Source organism: Colletotrichum abscissum, assembly GCF_030869225.1.
Source record: "Colletotrichum abscissum strain IMI 504890 chromosome Unknown Scaffold_28.1, whole genome shotgun sequence".
Classification (NCBI taxonomy): domain Eukaryota; kingdom Fungi; phylum Ascomycota; class Sordariomycetes; order Glomerellales; family Glomerellaceae; genus Colletotrichum; species Colletotrichum abscissum.
In genome coordinates, this window is record NW_026850187.1 from 296,251 (window position 1) to 317,085 (window position 20,835).

The window sequence follows — 20,835 nt, forward strand, 5'->3', positions numbered from 1 at the left end:
TCACCAGCACCCTCAACGGCATCAACTGACGTAGAAGGCTCACGGAAGACGCCTCTTTCCTTCACGAATTGTTAGCTTCTTGTATGTTTTTGAAGTATTCTTAGAAGCCTAATGTGAGGTAGCATTAAGTCTATGAAGGTTTTGAGTGATCTCTCCGCCGTCTTGGAGGGCTTAAGGCCAAAGTCATCCTAGAGTAGGTGCAATACTAAGTGGAGATTGTTTTACTCCCAGCTCGGGCGGGCCCGAGACGCGGGCGCTATTAACAACATAACGTAGATCTCGGTACTGTCTCAGAGCCGACCGGGTGGCTCTGGGCTCCGTCTTTACATCTCCATTACATTCATTCTACCGACGTCCGAACGTTTCGGCCGAGCTCATGAAGATCTCATTAATAATATTGATGTACCTAATACTTGAATTGTGGCCTTTGCCGTCCTCCCTGGGTCTATTTTGAGGCCAAATTGTTCATTCCACATGTCGAACCGGCTTTGGTACTGGCTAGACCGTAGAGCGAAGCGGCCTCAGACCACCTCGGAAATCAAATCACATATTACCGCTCTATTCAACTACTGAGTTGAATCTTGAACTTGGTCTTGCGGGACAGTGCTGTTAGTACACACGTCAGCAGAGCCGACCTTTCGGTTGTGTTGAAGCCGAAAGGCGTAGGTAGGACCCTTCTAAGAACATCAACGGTTCGAGCAAGGTCTTACGGTGATAAAGATATCATGAAGAAGGCACCACATCTAGAATCGCAATCTTTTAATATTTGGACCTAAATTATATGTCAAGTGATTCAAATCTGATCAGATTATCACATAAGGTAGTTGTTAAGTCTACTTACCCATTCACCAGACTTTGCTGCCTGATAGGCGCGTTATCATATAGAAACACAAGAAGGATTAGCCCTCAAGCATTTAGGGAAATGTACATTCGTTTAATAGAATGTCCAGGGTTCATTCGGAAGTGGAAAACTTTCCATCATGATGTCGCTGAAAGAAGCTCAAGAAAGATGTTATTCCGTCTTCAGATCATCTAACCTCTGAGAGATGGAAAACAGCTGGCTGAAAAACTTCCAACTCTGACGCCTGTTCCGCAGAAATGTATGGATAATATGGTACAATTCATAAGTAAGTGCCCTTGCCACTGTCTGGAAGTTCGTACAAACATGGCTGCAAACCAATGTAGCTTACATACATATCATGGGTGGCGAGACGGGAGCGAATATCGTGGGGACTAGTGGTTCGCAGGCAGCTTTAGAGTAGGTAATAAAATCATGGCCATCGAAAATAGCTAAAAGTAGCGAGCCAAGATTCTTGTCGTGACATGCGCTCAACCCGCCTATCATTTATCGTAATGACGATGATGTCTATAACCTGGGTATCGGAATGTCTAGTTCCACACAGCACACTTGATAGCCTCCACGATTGTTTCGCTCGCCTCGTAACATTGCGTTGTGTTTGAGTTACAATTGTCTCTAAAAATCACTACATCCGTTATGTTTGCAAGAAATTTCGAGTTGATACAATCCTAGTATGGGGTCGACAACAAGGGCGCATTGTGTAGATGAGCCGCAGCGCTTGGGAAGTATTAGCCGATTTCCTGCCTGGAGGACCGATGTCGGACTAGAGTCGTCAGCGTACATGTGCGTTCCGCATAGACCAAGAAGCATTCCGCTTTCATGTAACATGGGCCGTCAGCCAATGCCAGAGCTGTCTAGATTATTCTAGCGGTTCACATCGGCAATGCATATGCCCTGGCCCACTGCCGTTTGGTCGTCTTTACGCAATAGCAATCGTGAAGATAAGCCTGCTATGACAGGACAAAACGGTCGCCAAACCCTTTGAATCCTTGATGCTAAGGTCAACACCTACCATCAGTCAACACTGTGTGCCTTTCACTACCAAAAGACGCCAGATCCTCCAGCCATAATGCGGAATCCTGCCATACAAGATGTACCGACGCCGGTTATTGTTCGACAAGCGACAGGCGCAGCTGATATGACTGCCGCCAGGAAATGCTTTGAAGCGTACACGGAATGGCTGGACGAAGATATCTCTTTCCAAAATTATGCCGAAGAGCTCAAAGATCTACCTGGAAAATACTCACCTCCATCCGGCGCACTACTTCTTGCCGTAGACTCGACAAGCAGAAACATCCTTGGGTGCATTGCGATGCGACCTCTGCATCTCGAGTCACGTTATCTCCTGGACCGCCGACCCGACGCTCGATACTGCGAAGTCAAAAGACTGTTCGTTTACCCGGAGGCGAGAGGCAAGCAAGTGGCCAGACTTCTGGTCTGTGAGGTACTGCGGCGCGCGGAGGAGCAAGGTTACGACGAGGCTCTTCTCGACACCATGACCAAGATGCAAGCTGCAATTGGACTGTATGCTTCGGAGGGATTCAAAGAAACATCCCCTTACTACCACAACCCTCTCAACGGAGCCATGTATATGTTTAAGAGGCTGTCCAAACTCTAAGTGAGGAACATGCTGCTCAAGTTATGGCCGTTTCTGGTAGATGGGGCCATGTCAAAGCTGCGTTGGCTATGGATCAAAAAACCAGAACCCGATCGTGGGAAGAAAAAACTACGTAATGATCGAGAGAGTTTCTCGCGGTTGCTTCTCAGCTCTGTAGACAAAGCCAAAACTAGGGATCAACTCACTGCGCCCTACAAATGCCTTACATGTTCCGTTCACCAGCCATAGTCCACCCGCATCTTAGATTACGGTCTACATGTCAAGGATCGGCAGCACTACGTATATGTACCCAGGCCAGGTCTCTAGGCTCGTCAATCACGCCCTTTATTCTCCTGCAGTGAATCAAAGTCGGTGAAACTCTGTTACGAATTGAAACAGATCAACCAAATGCTGATGATAGCGCATGAACTAGATTTGTTGGGCGGGTTTCATCAGCGAGTGGGTGAGGCTAGGTAAACGACGAGGAACGATAGGGTTGCAGCATGATGGCAGTCATCGAGTCTTGGTAGCCTCGTATTCACGGAGCCAAGATAATTCGATCGACTTCTGCATGCCAGTAATCTATATTCAACTGGGGTTTTGTTAGGAAAACAACAACCTTTAGCGGAACAATAACGCATTGCCGAGTTTAGTTACGAGAGCGTCATAGGCCGCGTAGAACCTTAAGGCGTCCGTGTAAACAAGATGAAGAATAGGTTTTGCCGATTGCGTGCATGAAAAAGCCCTATAGGAAGAACTACGAAGCACTTTCCAGCTATTTAGGCCGATGTGAGTCTTTGTGACACAAGCTAACAGACTACGGTGATGCCAATTGTCTAGCATATCGCTGATCTGGGAGAAAGAAAGGCTGGTATCATGCTTAGGCCCCTCAAGGCATGATTTATCTCCACCAGTGTCTCGTTCAAAGGTCCATCACAATAATATGCACTGTTTGCCCTGACCATAACTACGGACTTTGGCTTCGGCTTGCACCTACTCTTCGAACAGAATCAACTTTGCCTGGTATTAACGGTCATTATCCCGCGGCATGTGGCTCCCAGTCTCGGGGTTATTGGGCGCATTGTCTTCATCACGTCGAGAGCGAGTTCTCGAGCAAGGCGTTTGTATGCACTGTCGCTGTAAGAATCCCGAGCCAACGAGGAACGTGCAAGAGGACTTCGTCCAATGAACGAATATCCAGACTGGATGAAATGGCTTGATAGCATCCGTAAAGGATCGCCTAGCTTTACATGAGCATTGACACCAAATGCCTGGTCATACTCGGAGTGGACTTCGGCGTCGAGAAGTTTCGTAGCTCTAGTTAAGATGGCTCATTCTGAATGAGGGGGAAGACAGAAACACAGTTGACTTATGCCCTCTCATGTCTGGCCTTTCGTGTCCGGCGGCTGTGAGATTAAGATTCAACCGGCTTAGAAGATCTGCCAACGGGAGCTAGACAGAAGGGCTCGGCCGATGTTGTGCAGTCTTGAGGTCTTAACCAAAAATGTATCCATTTCGTCGAGACCCGCGTCTGACTGTCCTACGTCTTCCTCTCTAGCGCTGTCTCTGGTATCGAGTTTCTGCACGTCTGTCTTTGCGGGGCTTCACAATGGGCTTGTTCAAGCGAACGGTTGCCAGACGAGACGCTCTGGAAAGCTCGACATGGGACTAGATGCGAAGAGCGATATGCTCTCTATCTGGATGAGGACACGACAGGTCTCGCACTGAATCTCATGAACCTGGATTTCGCGGCCGAGTGCTGCATATATTCTGACGAATCCTCGGAGTTGGTTTCCAACGGTCAATTCTCAAACAGACCTTCTCCTAAGTCTAGAGATAACGGTTACTGAATATGGTGTGTCGTGACACCAAACTCTTTCTCGGCATGCACTGAATCGTCTGGGATGAGAACATCGAAGCCAAGATGAACGGGGCTTGAAAATGGCTGAGAGTCCGCCGGAGTTGAGGCCGATAAATGAGGCTTAGAATACTGCCGATATTTGCTTCCGGCGGGAGGGTTGCAATGGTTGATTCTATCGCACACCATCGTATTAACAAATTAGGTATCCCGGACTTTAGGTTCCTTGTTCAGTTGGGACAGGTCTTGTGATTGTCATCTCGTTTGGTTCATGTCGGCGTCCTCGCCGGTTCGGCGAGCGCACCGGGAGCCCCTTTTTGCAAAACCCAAACCCACGATCCAGATGACACAACACACACGAGACCGAGTAAAGCCAACTAACTTCTCAGATGTCTCGATCTGTCTGTACGGAGTAATCATCTCTTAATCGGACAAGACTTTACACGAGTCGCGACGAATCGGAAAACGGCGGCCTAGGCATCGGCCCGTAGACATCGCAACCCAACCTCTCCAACAGTCACCTGTCAGGGCGATGAGGGACCGAACTCAACCTTTTCGCTTCATCTGGAATGAGGTCGAATGCAAGATGCGGCATGTGCACAAAGATTATTACAAAGTCCTACTTATATCGCATGCACATTTAAGAGCTTAGGCTGTGAGAGCTACCCAACCCTGGACCCGATCTTCAGACAAAGATGGAACATGTCAAACAGCATAGCCTCCACAGGATAGGAGAATTCCATCTTGTGCCCATGATTCCAGAAACCCCGTCTTGCTCTTGCAATCAGACATAGGGAATTCGCCTCAAAGATGGGTCTTTCAATCTCGCCGTCTCCAGCTTTCTGATTCACGTCTCCTCAGCCCAAAGACGTTGGGCATCACTACTCCATTTTCAAGCTTCGGGCCCCCATCTATCTGGCTGTGGAGCTGAGAGATCTTCAGGGACTTTGAGCTACACCAAAGTCTTAGCAAGCGGAGGCGTGTTGCCCGCATGTTGTAGACTTGCTCTAGTGTGGTGTAGATACCGCCTATCATTGCTGTATCTGCCTTGAATGGAGCTGCGACCCGAACGTAAGGCAGCGTGGGTCGATCCTTCAGCCGAGGGATACGGTGGAGAAACCTGGCGAGAAGACAATGAGTGCCGTTCGACTGCCGTGGATCACAAACTGGGTGGTGCGCGAATGCTTCAATTACAAGAACTTGGTCGAGGAGACGTAGAGATACCCGAGAAGTTGTGCCGTGCCGGGGCGGCTGCATCCCTCAACGATCTAGAACAGGAATACATTTCCCTTAGTCTTTGGGGCGACCTTAAGCACACCCTCGACAATACTCGGAGCCCGATAGTGGTATATTATGGCATGTTAGAAGTCTAGCGAGGTCTCGTTGCTGCATCACCGGTCGAGGCCTCAAAGTCTAGGCCAGAGGACGGTAGGATTCGTACTCCTACCTTACCCACCCCTTAAGCCCTTGTCATTCTTCAGCAAGCTGCAGTCTGCATCGCCTGCGTACCGACAGGATCGAAACGACGATCTCGGTGCAATGCACCCGGTCAAAACCAATCAGCTTTGATGCCTCGGTCCATATGATCCCGACGTATATTCGTGCATAACCAAAGTCACCAATCAACGGAGACAGCGGCGAGGCACACATCGGAGAGGTCCGCCTCTCTCGCAGGTTCGGTACGAGGACAGCGTTTCAGCGGCCTGTTCAAGGGTGTGTGAATGATGTATCCTGCCGGCAGAATGGCACATCTGGGGCAATATTCCCGCCGGGCGGTGTCATTAATGATCATAGAGTCACACACACTCTTCTCTTTCTAGATAGCTCTCCCCACAGTGGCAGACCAGACAGATGCGGACGGCAACGGGCGGTGGGACGAACCGTTCAGGCGAACCAGCGTGCCGGCGCGAAAGCGAGAGATGGGAAAGTACGGATAATCAACCCGCATACACGGTTTCTTTTTTCCCGGCTGGGCTTGCTGTGCAATGACTCGGTTGACGGCAATTCGGTCGAGTCACAAAGCCGTCTTTTCTATCACACAGCGCGGTGGGACGATGTACGAGCATCCGTACTCTGTACAGTCGCAAACTCGCTGCTTATTTGCTTCCGAACACACGGTCTTCTGAACGGAGGACGTCGGGATAGGCCCGAACGAGGAACGGACGAAACTCCCGGGCCAGCTCCTTGAAAAGAACATAGATTCTAACGATCTAGCCTAGCTGGCGTAGCGACGCGAGGAGGCTGACCAGGGAAAAGAAAACTTGTTTCTAGCGCGCGTGGAGTTTGGACTGCATCTCCCGCATACCTCAGCCATCCGTAGCATATGTTCCATCGAACAGCACTGCACATCTCGAGGCCAGCGGGTCAAGGAGTGACTGATGTGTTGACGCACATCCACATCGCGATCGGCCACGTCAAATCTCCATTGCAGTCACCGCCCCATTCTCGCTCGACCTCTTTGCCCCCTCAGCAAAAGAACAAGATGAAGCCAACGTCGCACCCCGATCATTCCACGTCACGGAGTACAGCGACCGGACAGGAATGGAGCCCGGCTATGGTGTTTGATGAGAGCCCGCTCCCATTCCACCCCCAGGGCCAAAAAGAACCCATATCGGAAATAGAGCCTGCAATTCTTTTACGAATCAGATTCCGGAACCATGCCATTGGGAACCCCCGAGACAGCCCAGCGGATCACGCGTTGATTGGCCTAGCGGCTCGGAGCACTGGGATAGAACGGTACTGGCGTCAGCCACATATGCCAGCCGAGCCAGGCTGCTGGGACTTTTTGCTGCCCTGGATATAGCTGCCGGGGCGGCAGACGAGATTTGACCCTGACGTGGAGTTTCTACGAGGGGGGGATTGAATGGGTATTCTGTAGGGACGAAATGACGAATGGCGCTGATTCCCTGCTCACTTCCGAGTCTTGACCCAGATGACGGACGCCATCGCCGGCTGCCAGCTGAGAGAGGAGGAGAGAGAAAACTCTGCACCAGAGGGACGGAACCGCCGGTCGTGATCCACGGCGCTACTCATCAAGCGAAATCCACGCTCAGGCAGGGCACTACGGAGTATAGGCAGAGAGAATGGACACACTGTCACACACGCAACCCATTCGAAAATAGTAGCATGATGGTGTATCTGTACGGTTACGCCCTCCGGCCGCTCAAAGTGAGCAGAACGAATGATCGGCTGCTTCGAGTCCCACCCCGGAGTTGACCGCTGGATCAGCACCGAGCTATCGAAAAGGAAAGGAGGAGGCCACCGATGAGGCCATCGCAGAGCGCGGTATGAGGGCGAAAATGCCTCCCTGCGTGCCAGTGGGAGCATGTTTCAAAATCATCAAAAAGTTTGGTTCGATACTTTGATAGCAGCGTCGGCTATTTTGGACTATCCCGCCCTGTCTATTGTGCAGTAGTGTGATGCCGGCAGGATATCTGCATCACAGGATGGGTTTGGTTATGATTAAGGACAGGATTTTGCTACCCTTACACATCAGTAACGTAGGGTAACCAGGTCTTTCGTGTCTTTGGTTCTTCAACCCGCTCCTCCCACGCGCTAGAAGCGAGCTAGAAACCTCTGCCTGGGATGTCAAGTTCTTCAGAGGGTCAGGACAAGGGCCTCCCCTCGCCTGACTCGTCCAGCGGTCAATCTCACAACCTGCGTCCCCGACAGGGCCACGCTCGTGACAATCTTTAGCGGGCCACAAACCCCTGGACGCAGGTTCACCGGTGTGGAGTAGGGCCTTCATCGAGTCCTCTTTGCGGTCAAGAGGATTTGCAAGACGCCCGCACCACTGGTCCCCTCGAAAGTTTAAACTGCCCAGGGGCCGGGGATAGGCCCAAGGGCCTGCTATCTTCACTCAGCCGTTGAATGCTTAGTGGTCTTGTACTCTGGAAGGCTTCTTGAATTTCACCGGTTGGCTCGGACATATGGAAAAGAACGGTTTCCTCGCATATGAGCTTACTGAAGTTATCACACAAGACATCGGGTTCTGGGCGTTTACGGCACACCGGTCATACATATCGGTCGTAGCTTGAAGTCACTAACATTCGATCTCATCATCGGGCGACGGGCGACGACTAGAAGCTATTCGTCCGACATGCCGAGAGAACAGCTGACTTTTTCCCGCCTCACCTCCTCTGTCGAGACTGGCGCCTACCGATTACAAGTCAAAGAAGCGACGTTGGGGGTACGAATATGTCATAACATCAAAGCGTTGACGTGCAGCAGAGATGAGTTCGCGGGCATCGTCATGTCAGTGAGGCACAGAGTTCATGCTCAGGTCAAAGCGAAAAACGCACCCGGGCCACACTGAGACCTACGTCTCACGTGAAGCACTGCCCATTGTCGATCCTGATAGAAAACTCTTGGTATGGATTTGGCGCTTAGAGAAACGTCGGATCCGCTCGGAGAAGACAGCGTCGGAGAAACGCAGCGCAGCGGGTATGTCGAGCCGCGGCTCTCTGTCATTGATCTTGGAGTACATCTCCAGCCAAGACCAAGAACACCAAAGTATCGTCGTTCCCGGGGAAGCAACGCAGGCGGAAAACCATGGGCCCCGACCCGGACCGCAGCATTGAGCTCTTGCCGACACTTGGCTAACATGGCTCTTTTGCTCTCGGGGCAGGCAAACTGACGTCGTGCTGTCGTCTTCTTTGCGGCATCGGCGAGATCGCCGAAAAAGTCAAAAAGCATAATGAGGTTAACTTGCTGCGGGCTCAAGCTTTGCGAGGGGGATGAGTGAGGGTAAGGGTGAAGGAAGGGGAAGGGGGTGGTGGTTTGGATCGTTGGAGATTTCCATTGCAGCATTTGGCAGGCAGCGCACGGTCGATCCGGTCCAGGGTGGATGGAACATGGGCAAAATAGTCACCTAATATTGCTTCCCTCCCAAATTGTTATCCCGTACGGATGGATGCCTTCAGCAAGGCCGGCATCAACCGGTGACAGGTATGATGAGTCAAGTGCACAACTCTCCCGCAAATTTACCAAGAGTCGAGACTTCTCGAGACGAACTCGAAGGGCCAAGCGATAATTAGGTTGCTGTGGGATGTAAAGAGAACGACTGGTCGTTCCCCCCTTTGCCTTCATTCAACTTGTTGACCGGTGGTGGGTCAGATGTCAAACTATCTTCATCGGTCTGGCGAAAGGGAACACCCATCACGTTCTCAACGGGTTTGAACGGGCGAGCTCCTTGCTAAACACGAGGCGCTACCATCCATCCGCGATACTACCGGTGACGGGGCCGGGCGGCAAGCGGCCGGGGCTGACGGAAAGGGCTGCGCCGGTCGATGAGTAGTGGAAGGGGAGAAACCGTCGACCAGTGGCTCCCCCGTTGAATCGAATGACATTTTCCACGTGGTGAAAGGATAGCCCCGTCGGGAAAACGCCAGCTTGCGGAGGCTGCGGAGCGAAGACGGGCACACACACACAAAGACAAGGCGAATTTGAAACGTCCCCGAGAATGGGACGATAGTCAACCCGTCTGGGAACGCCTAGCGGGAAGTCCATGTCCGCAGTGGAGAGCCACGTAGAGCCACTTCATCAGCTAGAAGTTCTCTAATATGGGCATGAAGTGGGTGGACGACGCCACGCGAACAGCTGCAAGTTGCGAGTTGTAACTACTGACCGCTGGCTCTCAAAAGACCCTGGATGGGGAAAACGGAGACGAAAAGATGGATACGATATTAAACCAAAGAAAACAGCACATATTTGCTAGGAAGATGTCGTCAGTGCAGTCACATAAAAGAAGCGGTGACCTTATCAATCTCGTCGGAAATGATGGCCTCTGCATCGGAAGATCCAGGTTCTCACTAGCGTCGGCACCTTGAGAGGTAGCTGGAGCTCGGGGAAAGACAAGGCTCACGTACTTTATGTACGGTTACTGCAGACTGCTTTGAGTGCTGGCTGGTCAGGGCGAGTAATATGGTACGAAATGGCATTGGGATGCGCCTCTCCGTCGTTTCGCCTTGACAAACGATTTCTGAATGATCTCCGCAAGACAGGGGCTGGGCCACGTGCAGACCGATGGGCTGTGTCCCAAACTCTCGCCCATCGATCTGGTTGAAGAAATGAAATAAATGAATACATGAGAAAAAGTGACCTGACATGGCCTGGTAGGCTGGCACGCCGCACGCCCTCGAGCCTTGGACGTGTGGACTGCCGAGGCATAATATGGATGGGGATGTACTTATGCCCCCCAGGCCCTGCCAGAACTGCGGACGCACAAAGACATGCATAAGTTTGAACCCCGGTATATGCCCATTGCATGCGACGGTGCGAGATCCAGAGACTGGGTGGTCTGGGCAGATACTTTCGAGTTCCCGCGCTTCTTGTTACATTTTGCGGAATATTTCTTGACCTCAGCCAAGCCAAGAACAACGTCTGTTTTGCAACTGAAATCCTTAAATGAACTTCTCTCTCTCTCTCATCTCATCGTGGTGAAAGTGAGGCAACTAGTTTGAATGCCTGCCCCAGAGTCACTAAGTCGTTCTCGGAAAGCGTTCAGCTGTCACACTGCAGCCATGATGCCCGTTCCAGAGAGGACTGGGCTCTACTGATAGACTCCAGAGTCTCATTAGACGTGGGAAACGCTGCCTTGACTCGAGTAGCGCATTACACCACCTCCGGCACCTATCCGTACGGATTCCGCCAGGGAATATGTCTGAACTGCCCGTTGCTCGACGTCGACTGTCGAACCGTTCTTGTCAGTACCGTTCGTGCGTGAAGCCAAGCCCTGCGTCGGCACCGCGCGGCTGCGCCAGCATTGCGTTCTGCATCTACCCTTGTTGTGCTGCATCGCTTTCTCTTTCTCTGTCAGAACTGCCTCCTTCTTTCACGTCCTCGGCGCGAGTGCGGGGAGTTGTCATGTCAAATGTACAATGTACCGGGCTCTAGGGCCATGCACAAGAGGACCGTACCCTTAACCTTTGGGTCTCGTCATTGCCCCTGTCCGGCTCTGTAGCATCGAAGGTCCTAAAGTTCCCAGCCCAGGTGACGAGAATAAGATCAGGGAAGCTGCATTGTTGCCCCCCTCAGTTGCATTTCAATCTGGCTTTCGTCTCTGAGTGAACGCGTTCTTGCCCTCCTCCGCACCCCTTGATCGTCTCGTTTCTCAGCTCTACCACGTCCAGTGACGACTCACACCCAGACCCCTTGCACAAGGGGGAGGGTCCCCGGTGGATGTCCCACGGTTTCCGGGCCTTGGTCACTGATGGCACGCAGTGAGAAGCGCACGTTCTTTGCTTCCATAATCCCTGCCGGGAGCTCGAAAGTCATGTGTCTGGGGACCCATTTCTGATTCGTAATTGGTGAAGAGAGACCTGGTCAAGGAGACGACAGAGAAAGAGCGTATCCGCACTCCGTAGAGAGGCAACAGCCAGCCCATCGCCAGGCAAGGCACCTTGTCGAGAGAGAAGAGCTGTGAAGACGCACTAGCGTGCAACATCCCGACCAAATCTCCCAAGATGGTTAGTTTACTCACTGTGAGAAAACTCTCTTTCTCTACCCTCCTGCTTCTGGTATGGCTTGGTGTTTAGCGTCAGCTACTTTGATGGTGGCCAAGGATCACCAACCGTCCAAAGTGCACACTTCAAGCAGCTCAACAGCTGTCTTCTGGCTCGCTGGTCCTCCATCGCCCCCAGTACATTCCCCGTTTTGCGTGGCCCTCCTCCTCAAATCTTGCGCCTTCGTCGAATAGAAGCTCGAGGAGGGCAACGTAGTTTTTGGGGACGAGCCGGTGCCTGTTTCGCTATCTCTGGTCGTGTTGCCGTCCGTGAAGAAGGATCACCCCTGGCGCCAATTAGTCTCGAGAGCCAATTTGGGGCAAAACTGCCCTATGGCAAGCCATGTACGTCTGGCGTGGAAAGCCAACTCAAGCGTCGTTATGGTTTGTTTGGCTACCCGTGGTGCCCGGCCAGCCACCAGTAGAATAGCACGGGTCCATCCAGTGGGTTTTCCGTCCCCTTTTACTTTTTCCACAAACCATGACGCTGAGAGCATCAATGGCTGGCGGCATGAGGGCAAAGATTGCAAAGCAGCACGTACGCACACTGGCGCGGAGGGAAGACCTTTGGCCACCAAACCAAACGAGACCAGGCCGAGCAACCGATGAGAAAACGGAGCCACAAGAGTCGAGGAACCAGATCGTTACGTAGGGACTGCGCGGCGCCGGTCTGGTATGCGTACCTGGGATGGTGGGAAGTCGCCCGCCCATGTCTCTCGCTGTGTAGGTTCCTTGCTTGAGCTTTGGGTCAGTTTACCTACCCCATACGTATGACTGACGAACAGATAGACAACATATCCAGTGCTGTGCAGCGGCAGCGTGTGCGACTCGAACTGTGCGTCCATGTATGTATCCATACAGATGTACTATTCCTACGAGGAGGAGAGGAGACTCAGGCACCACACTCCCCCCAGGACGGCCCAAAAACCTACGTACACCCCCCTCGGACCGGGCCTGAGCCTGAGGGATTGTGCTCCAAATGGCGACGAGCAAAGAGCCTGAACACTGCGCGCACCCTTCCTGTTCGGCTTGCCGCATCAATTGTATCTTTCTGCCCGATCCGTCCGTCCATTCTCTTCTCCCACTCACTCACAAGCCACCTCTATGGCACCAAGTTCCAGTGGCCCACGGCCTGGGTTTCTAACCTTTCTGGAGCCAAAGAGCAAGGGCCAAGGGGGCAATCATAATTCTGGGACCATGATGCTTGCTGCCCGTCAGTCTGGTCTGCCCCCCGCCGGCTCTGGCTGGCTAACTAGGACTCAGGTACATCAGTGGGAGCGTGTTTGTGTCTCTTCCTACGGATACTCTCACTTGCCTCGCCCTCTTCCTTCTCCCTCAGTCTGTCTGTCTCTTTGGTCTGGCCCTCCCACTCACCCCCCTTCGTCCCGTTTACCTTACATACAGTGGGGACCCATTAGTGTCCATACAGCGCACAGTATCCCGCAAAATCAGGGATTTTCAACAGTAAAAATAAGCATTAAGTATAGTAATAAAAATAAAAATAAAAACATAATATAATATATTAAGTAATAATTTATTATATTATAAAGTTATATTAGGTTTTATATTAAATTTGCTGTGTTATTAAATCTTTATTAAAATATAATAGGATGAACTTTACTTATAGTGGATTATAGGGCGTTAAGAGTGCGAATAATACTGTGTTTGTTAGTACGTTTTTAAAAAATTCGGGTACTAGTTTTGTAACTATTAATTAAGTAATAGAAAAAATTACTAAAATTTTATAAAAATAATTTTTATATTATTTTAATAGTAAAATATTTTTAAGAATTTTCTTAGTTATAATTATTACTTAAATAGCAGAGATATTACTTATATTAGTATAATGAAGTTAGTGGGTTTACGCTGACGCACTGGGAGGTGTATTGAAACTAATGGGTCCTCACTGTATACCTCCGACGTAGCGGTACTTGTATGGCCCTGACCTTGCATGACAATCCCAGCTACATTCTTTGCGTGGATTTCCCTGAGCGTCGTCGCCCAGGCCATCTATATACAGAACCTCCAAGCACCTCTCTCACACGCTCTTCACACTCCTCGCCTTGTTCCCCATCCGAATCCACACTCTTGACAATACTTCGCCCCGACCTTTAAATACAAACGCGCCCACCCTTTTCTCGACTTTGACGACGGCTTCACCGTATTTCCAGCTCTATATCGATCTTTTCCCACCAGAACTTCTCCCTCCTTGTTGTTTTCTTCTACCAAGTCTTGAACCTTTCTCGCCAAAGCCCGTATCTGCTGGCCACCACACACCCCTGACTGTACGACTCGGATCCCCGCCGCCACTGGTTTACACCGTACTCAACCCATTTCGACTAATACCCGCCGCCTGGGTTTTTTCCTTGTCCCTTCGGATCTACCTCCGGTCACCACGTCCCACGAAAAACACAACACCCAGAAAGCAGCAGCAATGTGCAACTACACTCAAGTACGTCTCGACCAACAAACAACGCATCTTCCCGACGATGATGGATATTTGCTATTCACGCCAGGACTTTGGATTGACATTTTGGTGCCTCACAGAGAGAATTTCACTGCGGCCACGTCCGCTGGATCGTCTCGCGGTGGTGCCCAGTCTACACTCGCACACAACGACGCTGCCCACCGTGCGTGACACATTTCGAGTATAGGTACGTCCGCTGTCGTTTCTTTTTCCCTTCACCATGGCGCCCTCTTGCAGATCTTGACGGATGAAACCGAGTCATTCTTCCTCGCCCTTCCTCTCTGACTCTTCTCTTGGACAATATACTGACGTGCATCAAAAATAGGGGCGATGAAGTTTGTGGTATGTCCTCTCTCCACGGCAACGCCGTCCTCTATCCTTCCTTTGCTCTTGGAGAGTCGATCATCGCCCATTCATCCACGCCGGGCAGGGGTGCGTGCTTCTGCTGTGTCTGTCTGCTGCCACGGAAATGGGATTGTGTCTCCAACTCCACTCTAACTCCAAGCACCTGGAATTGGGACTGGCATGGGGGTGTATGGCAAGGAAATTTGGCCCGCCCAGTCTCCCTGTTCACCCTCTCAGAGCCAGAGAGCATAGAGCAAGCCCAAGCATCGATTACAGACACAGCAGCAGCAGCAACCTTTCTCCCATGTGGCGGTTGATGCGGTTATTCTCTCAGCTTTCTTTTCTCTTTTGCCTTTACTACCCTGCACTTCCGTTCTAGACTTTGGAGCTAACATGTGTCTCATCGTAGGCGAATGCAAGCCTTCAGCACCGATCGTGTGGGAGAGCATGATCAGACGCAATAACACGCCAGTCGGATTATAAGGTCATCGTCGAACCAAACCGACGAGACCCTTTTTCATCATTCCCTTCATCCACCATTTTTTAGACAACATTCCGATCCAGAAAGGCCCACGCCCGGGGTGCAGATCCAGTCTGCAGCACGTCCTCTCTATCACATCTCACATTCTCCCTCGACCGCTTTGGCTCTGTCCCTCCAGCCTTTTGGGACAAAGTACAACACCAAAGAGATGGGATGAGAGAAGGATTGTGCAAGACAATTTCGTCAAAGCTTTCGCCTATACCGATTTTTTTTTTCATCTTCAACGATTGTTTGATACTTGGCAACCTCGAGCAAGCGCCGCGTCACACAGCCACACAAACAGTACGCCAAGCATGGCCCTAGTCAAAGGGAGCGGTGGCCAGGTTCGAGAGACGACAATTACACGGTACCGGTGTATTTGGCTCCGGGGCCATCACCAACCTTGGCTTGGGCACATCGACGATGCTGCATCGCGCTAAGGCAGCCTTCCGCGACATTTTGTCCATATGGACGGGCCCTTTTACCAAGAAACCGACGCCGTCTCCAATTTGAATTCCCGTCTGCATGGCTTCGACGGGACCGATGGAGGGATGATGGCTGCACACACGCAGTAAGAGGGGGACGGATGAGGGGTCTCGACCATGCTGATCCCACATGATGAGCCAAGCAACACATTTGCATGGCTCACGCTGTAAGAGGAGGAATATTTTATCATCATTGAAAGAGGGGAGGGAAGAGGGAGATTTTTTTCGGAAAAAAGAAAACACAGCAAGGTGCAAACCTGCATCTCACTCACGGCGTTTGCGAATTCGAGCATTGCGGACAGGAAGTTACGGCGCTGACACGGAAACGAGCATTTCAACAATTTCCTTCATTTTTCTGAGTAGCAGGAGGAAAGGCACCAACAGGTGGGAAAACAACACAGAGAAACAAACCGCCACACACAGCCAGCAACAACAACTTTGTGTGGACACGAGGATCAGCAGCACGCGGAGAAAGTGCGGAATCATGGGTTATTTGGACGGGAGGGTCCGCAAGGGTGGGAAGCAGAAGAAGAGACGGCGTCGCGGACTATTCAACTTTATTCGGGCGCCTACGCCGACCACGGCACCGGGCTAGCGGCGGCTCTCCCCGGTCAAGCAAGACGAGACGAGACCGTCTACCCTCCATCACGGCATCTCTCGCTCAGTCTTTCCTCTGTCTGCTCATGGTCGGTCAGGTCGTGCATTAGCCGACGTGGCCCGCGTTTGTCTCGGCTCCCGACTTTTATCACCTCCACACACCTACTTCACTCTCACTCTCACTCACACGTGTTGCGATAAAAGCACTCAACGGTTTTCAACCGCAGACACTTGGCAGCATTTTCATCCGGCGATGATTTCATTATGTTCTTGATTTCGGCGTGTTTCTGATTGGAAAGCAAGGGAAAGTGAATTGGAGTTTGGGATAAGGCACCAGCATGTTTTTCATCGTTTGTCCTGCTACCACACGGCGGACTGGGTAACGGGAGTTTGCATACACATCTTTTCTAGTTACTTTTGCTTATGGCCTCTTACAGTTCCCTCCACCCATCACCATTTCGGATGGTGTAGAGGGAAGAGAGCGCAAACAATTTTCCTGTACTTACATACCCACCAATACCTCGTCACACATTTTTCACCAAACAGATGGATGCACTTTGGCAGCACAGCACAAACGGCGCAGTAGCGCTGATACCAGAAAAAAAGAGATTTGAGAAAACTTAGATACCTACTTTACACTACTTGCGTGTTCACTCCTCATCAAACCCTTGCCTCTTTTAGCGAAAGCTCACGTCTCTCGTGTTCATGTGCCCCGAATGCTTCCCAAGGCGCGGCTTCGTACCTCGCAGAATGTGGGTTTCCGTGATACTTTTCGAGGGATTCCACACTACGGAAGAAAGCGCAGGAAAAGGTTCAAAGTGCGTGCAGTAGCCGACATTCTGCAGCGTTCAACCGCCCTGCACACCTTCGCAAGTATACACACGTACATCCACCCCCGACGCCATTTCATCTAGCCCACCCAGTAACTCTCCATAGCCGTCCCTCTCCGAAATCCATCCTCGAACATGAGATGACACGGCCAGACACGCCCGGGCCAGAGAGGAACTAGAGCAAAACAGGGTCTCCATATACCGAGCAACACTGACTGGGCAAATTTTACCGCTTTGGTACACGCAACGAGGGTTACATGGTTCGTGAAATAAAGCGTGCTAATTAGGAGGGGATGATTCAAGAGTGGGACTGGACTAATAGGTACCTTCATGGGCCATTTACCATTCATTGCAAGGCGAGACACGACAGGGCTTGACAGGGAAGAGTGGAGAGGGGCTTTTCTGGTTAGCTCGACCACTACGAAGTACACACACGTCACAGGGTTGTTGCTTGATGTGCTTAGTGCTGTAACGTGTGGGAGGGACCAGAGAGAGGAGCGAGGGTGTGTGTGAGTGAGCGACTGAGAGAGAGAGAGTGTGTGCGTCTGTCCGTCTGCATGTGTGTGCAAGGGGAGGGGAGGCATGTACGCGCGAGGAGGATTGACCGGTGAAGCTGCACTGCAGTGGCCCGCCGTCCTCTCGTTGGTCGTCGTGTTACGAGATGTGCCGAGCAAAGAGTGAGAAAGGCAGACCGAGCTTATGGACAATGGGACCGGTGGGAAATGAGACAAGTGATAGGGGAATCAGGATAGCGATGTGGTGATGTCGGGCAATTTTGGGTTCTGTTGCGCTGTCCGGGCCTTGCGTTTGACCGTGAGCAAACGGGTCGAATTTGGGTTGCTAAGAAACAAGCGGCGGGCAGTTTTCTTTTGAGCGGGTGGTGATGAAATCAATGGCACACACACCACGCAAACGATACATGACACTGACGGCCGTCAGCCATCCCTTTGCGGCCCGATGCCGCCCACTCTGGACTGACCGGTATTACAGACTAGACGTCCTCGGTGAGGGATCAGGTGTAGAACGAGTGGGAGTGCCAGGGTCCCGGACGAAGGAGCGACTCCCACGGCATCAGACGGGGTTGTTGGCGTGGGGTGAGAGAACGTTTCGTGGGACCCTTGAGATTTGTCCATTCCGTCACAGAAAAGAAGCCCTCCCCTCCCCGTCTATAGATACCGAATCCAGGTTGGCTCGTGGCACGTATTTGGGCATCTAGGGTCCCGCAAGCCACCACGCCTTTCTCGAGCAGTAGCGTGGTGGCTGTCTTTTGGTGCTTCGGAACTTGGAACAGCTCGACCTGCCCGACGTGGGAGAACGTGGGATCAAGAAGGGAGAGGGAGGGGGTGGGGGCTAGTGGCAGTTAGTATGCACGACGGGGTATACCAGATGGTCATCTGAAGGTGTTTCGAAGTGCCTCCCGCGCGCTGGCCCCCGTCAACGACATTGATGAACGGTGTGAGGTGAGGTTTTGCGTCGTGGGGTGTAAGTGGGCATTGGCGATTTCACGCCAGAGACCAAGTTGGGCACACAGGACCATGGGACAATGGGCTGCCTCTCATTCAAGTAAATGCGGCTGCTGGCAGTTGGGATGCCGTGCATCGTATCGTAGCTCAGCTGATGAGAGAAAATGGGTCGGGCACCGTCCAGCGCAATTGTACAGCAGAGCAGAAGCATTACAGATACGATAATGATATATCTGGCTACACGTCATGTAAGGATACATTTGATGATGCGCTGCGACGCAAATGCGAGAGCCCATCAGGCACGACGGGCCCCTCATTGGCGTACCTGTTGGGCTCTGTGCGACACTGTATGTTGTCTCTGGCACTCTCGTTAAGCTGTCTTATGAGCCACGGGGCGTTTGGTGCAGGGCTTTCGAAAATGTCTTGGACGTCGGCATGGCACATCAATGATTCGAGGTACATGTGAGGCGCGCGCGTGTGTCTGCGTGGGATATGTGAGAAGAAGTGTTTAGGGGGGTGAGGGGTGAGAGTCTGTCTGTTGTACAGGAAAGTGTGCATGTGAGCTCGCTCACTAGGTATGAGTATGAGCATGAGACTGACAGTGAGAGTGAGCCTGAGCATTGAAACATTCGGTATGCCCACTCATGACGATGGGGCATCAACACTAACACACGCTTCGTCCCGATTTCCAGTCTAGTCTCTCGGGACTGTACGAAATACTCGGCCTTTCCAAGATGACCTCTGTCAAGTTGGGTTGTGAACTTCTGGCAGTACACGCCGGTTCGGGCCACTCTAACGGCCTTCAGCCAAGCGACATTGGCAATGAAAGGCTTCATCGGTTGGGCCAACGGCGCCGTCCGGCGTAGCCCGCAGAGGTGAAGCACATGGCACTCAAGGACATGGCAATCTAGCCTAGCCCAAGTTCTAACTGCCACGCCGGGCGATCAATATCGCAACCTGCTCAACTTGGGTGACCGGTGAAGGTGTGGATCTTGTCTCCTCCCTCCGTACAGAGAAGTCTCTCACCCTCTTCATCGTTTGCAGATTGATTCGACGCCAAGCCGGCTACGCTGGATAAATCCGTTGTCAAGCAGCATGCGGGTGTCAAAGAAGCTGCGCGTCGCAGCAAGCAAACGGCTTTTTTTTTAGTGCTGCAACTCGGTCGTCATGAGGCATCATCGGCCCCCCAGAGTGAATGAAAGAAAGGGTGGGCTGAAAATGGGGTGTTTGCCATTATTGTAAGACAGTGTGAAGTACATTCATGGTTGTTGGCCAGTTCTTGAGGCCGCATTTTGATTGCATTCGCGCCGGATCAACAGTGCATTGCACGTCTGTAGGGCAAAGGCTAGTGGCACCTTCTTCGAAAGCTTAGGTAGAATACACTTTTTCGTGTCTTTCCAAGCACAAGAGCTCACGTAGCAGTCAAGCACTACCAGATATCGTGGGGTTGAGAGGAGGGTAGGGTGCAACTCAAGATACCCAAACCTGCTGTGTTCCCGTACTCGATGCTCGGTTTCCGCCGGTTGAGCTGAGGAAACTGACTTCCAGACTGCTGAAGCTCTTCACACCCTTCCCGGAGAATGCGCGGCTGCATGGAGCTATGGCCATTGGACGAACAGGGCCGTTGCATCCCATCCCATCCCACATTCACGTCGCAACGGCAGTTAAAGTAAGATGAGATGCCGGGGTGAGACTGTCATCTTGTCGTCAGAAATTGACCGGTACGGATACAGGCGCAACATATGAAAAGCTTACATGTCGCAACTCGCAAACACGCAAGCAAAGTGAGTGACTCGGGATGATGAGTGGTTTCGTTCAAAAATTTCAGGGATGCCGTCCTTCATCTGGATGCTTGGGCCGTTGGAAAGAGTTTGTCCCTCAGTCATAGCCTATGGCAACTTAGCCATGTGTGCAACCGATGAAGAGCTCGAGGGGTAACCCTCACAGGCCGAGAATGTCGCATCTGCCCCCCTCTCTCTACCTCTTTCCCCGTGGTGGCCTGCTTGCTCTTCGCGCCTGTCACATATCATATCCCCTAGTAGATCTGAAGGCTGCTTATCTGCCGTCACCAGCCTTCTTGTCACCTTCTCGAAGGGTAAAGCCCCCCCCCCCCCCCCCCCCCCCCCTTTCCCCCGTGGGGGCCGCTTTCCTTTCCGGCCCTGTCAAAATCCATACCCCCTGGTAATCTGGAGGCTGGCTTTTCTCCCCCCCCCCCCCTTTTTTTCCCCTTCCGAAGGGGAAAACCCCCCCCCCCCCCCCCAAAGATGAACAGAGCGTCTCCGGATGCGCCTAATTGCTGAAGATAATTATGAT

General features: G+C 51.8%; 4 protein-coding genes across 4 annotated transcripts; 2 read left to right on the forward strand and 2 right to left on the reverse strand.

The window, feature by feature from the left end:
• Positions 1–1,928: 1,928 nt before the first annotated feature.
• CABS01_10764 (uncharacterized protein) lies at positions 1,929–2,477 on the forward strand (the record flags this gene model as incomplete). Its single annotated transcript, XM_060544119.1, has 1 exon — positions 1,929–2,477. The coding sequence occupies one exon, from the start codon at positions 1,929–1,931 to the stop codon at positions 2,475–2,477; it is 549 nt and encodes a 182-aa protein (XP_060398843.1).
• Positions 2,478–8,592: 6,115 nt separating this feature from the next.
• CABS01_10765 (uncharacterized protein) lies at positions 8,593–9,123 on the reverse strand (the record flags this gene model as incomplete). The annotated part of the gene is made up of 1 exon (XM_060544120.1): positions 8,593–9,123. The coding sequence occupies one exon, from the start codon at positions 9,121–9,123 to the stop codon at positions 8,593–8,595; it is 531 nt and encodes a 176-aa protein (XP_060398844.1).
• A 5,126-nt stretch (positions 9,124–14,249) lies between these two features.
• CABS01_10766 (uncharacterized protein) lies at positions 14,250–15,110 on the forward strand (the record flags this gene model as incomplete). Its single annotated transcript, XM_060544121.1, has 4 exons — positions 14,250–14,267; positions 14,363–14,469; positions 14,608–14,714; positions 15,037–15,110. The coding sequence occupies 4 exons, from the start codon at positions 14,250–14,252 to the stop codon at positions 15,108–15,110; spliced, it is 306 nt and encodes a 101-aa protein (XP_060398845.1).
• Positions 15,111–17,139: 2,029 nt separating this feature from the next.
• On the reverse strand, positions 17,140–17,643 carry CABS01_10767 (uncharacterized protein; the record flags this gene model as incomplete). The annotated part of the gene is made up of 1 exon (XM_060544122.1): positions 17,140–17,643. One exon carries the CDS (start codon positions 17,641–17,643, stop codon positions 17,140–17,142), a length of 504 nt encoding a protein of 167 aa, XP_060398846.1.
• Between the last annotated feature and the right edge of the window lie 3,192 nt (positions 17,644–20,835).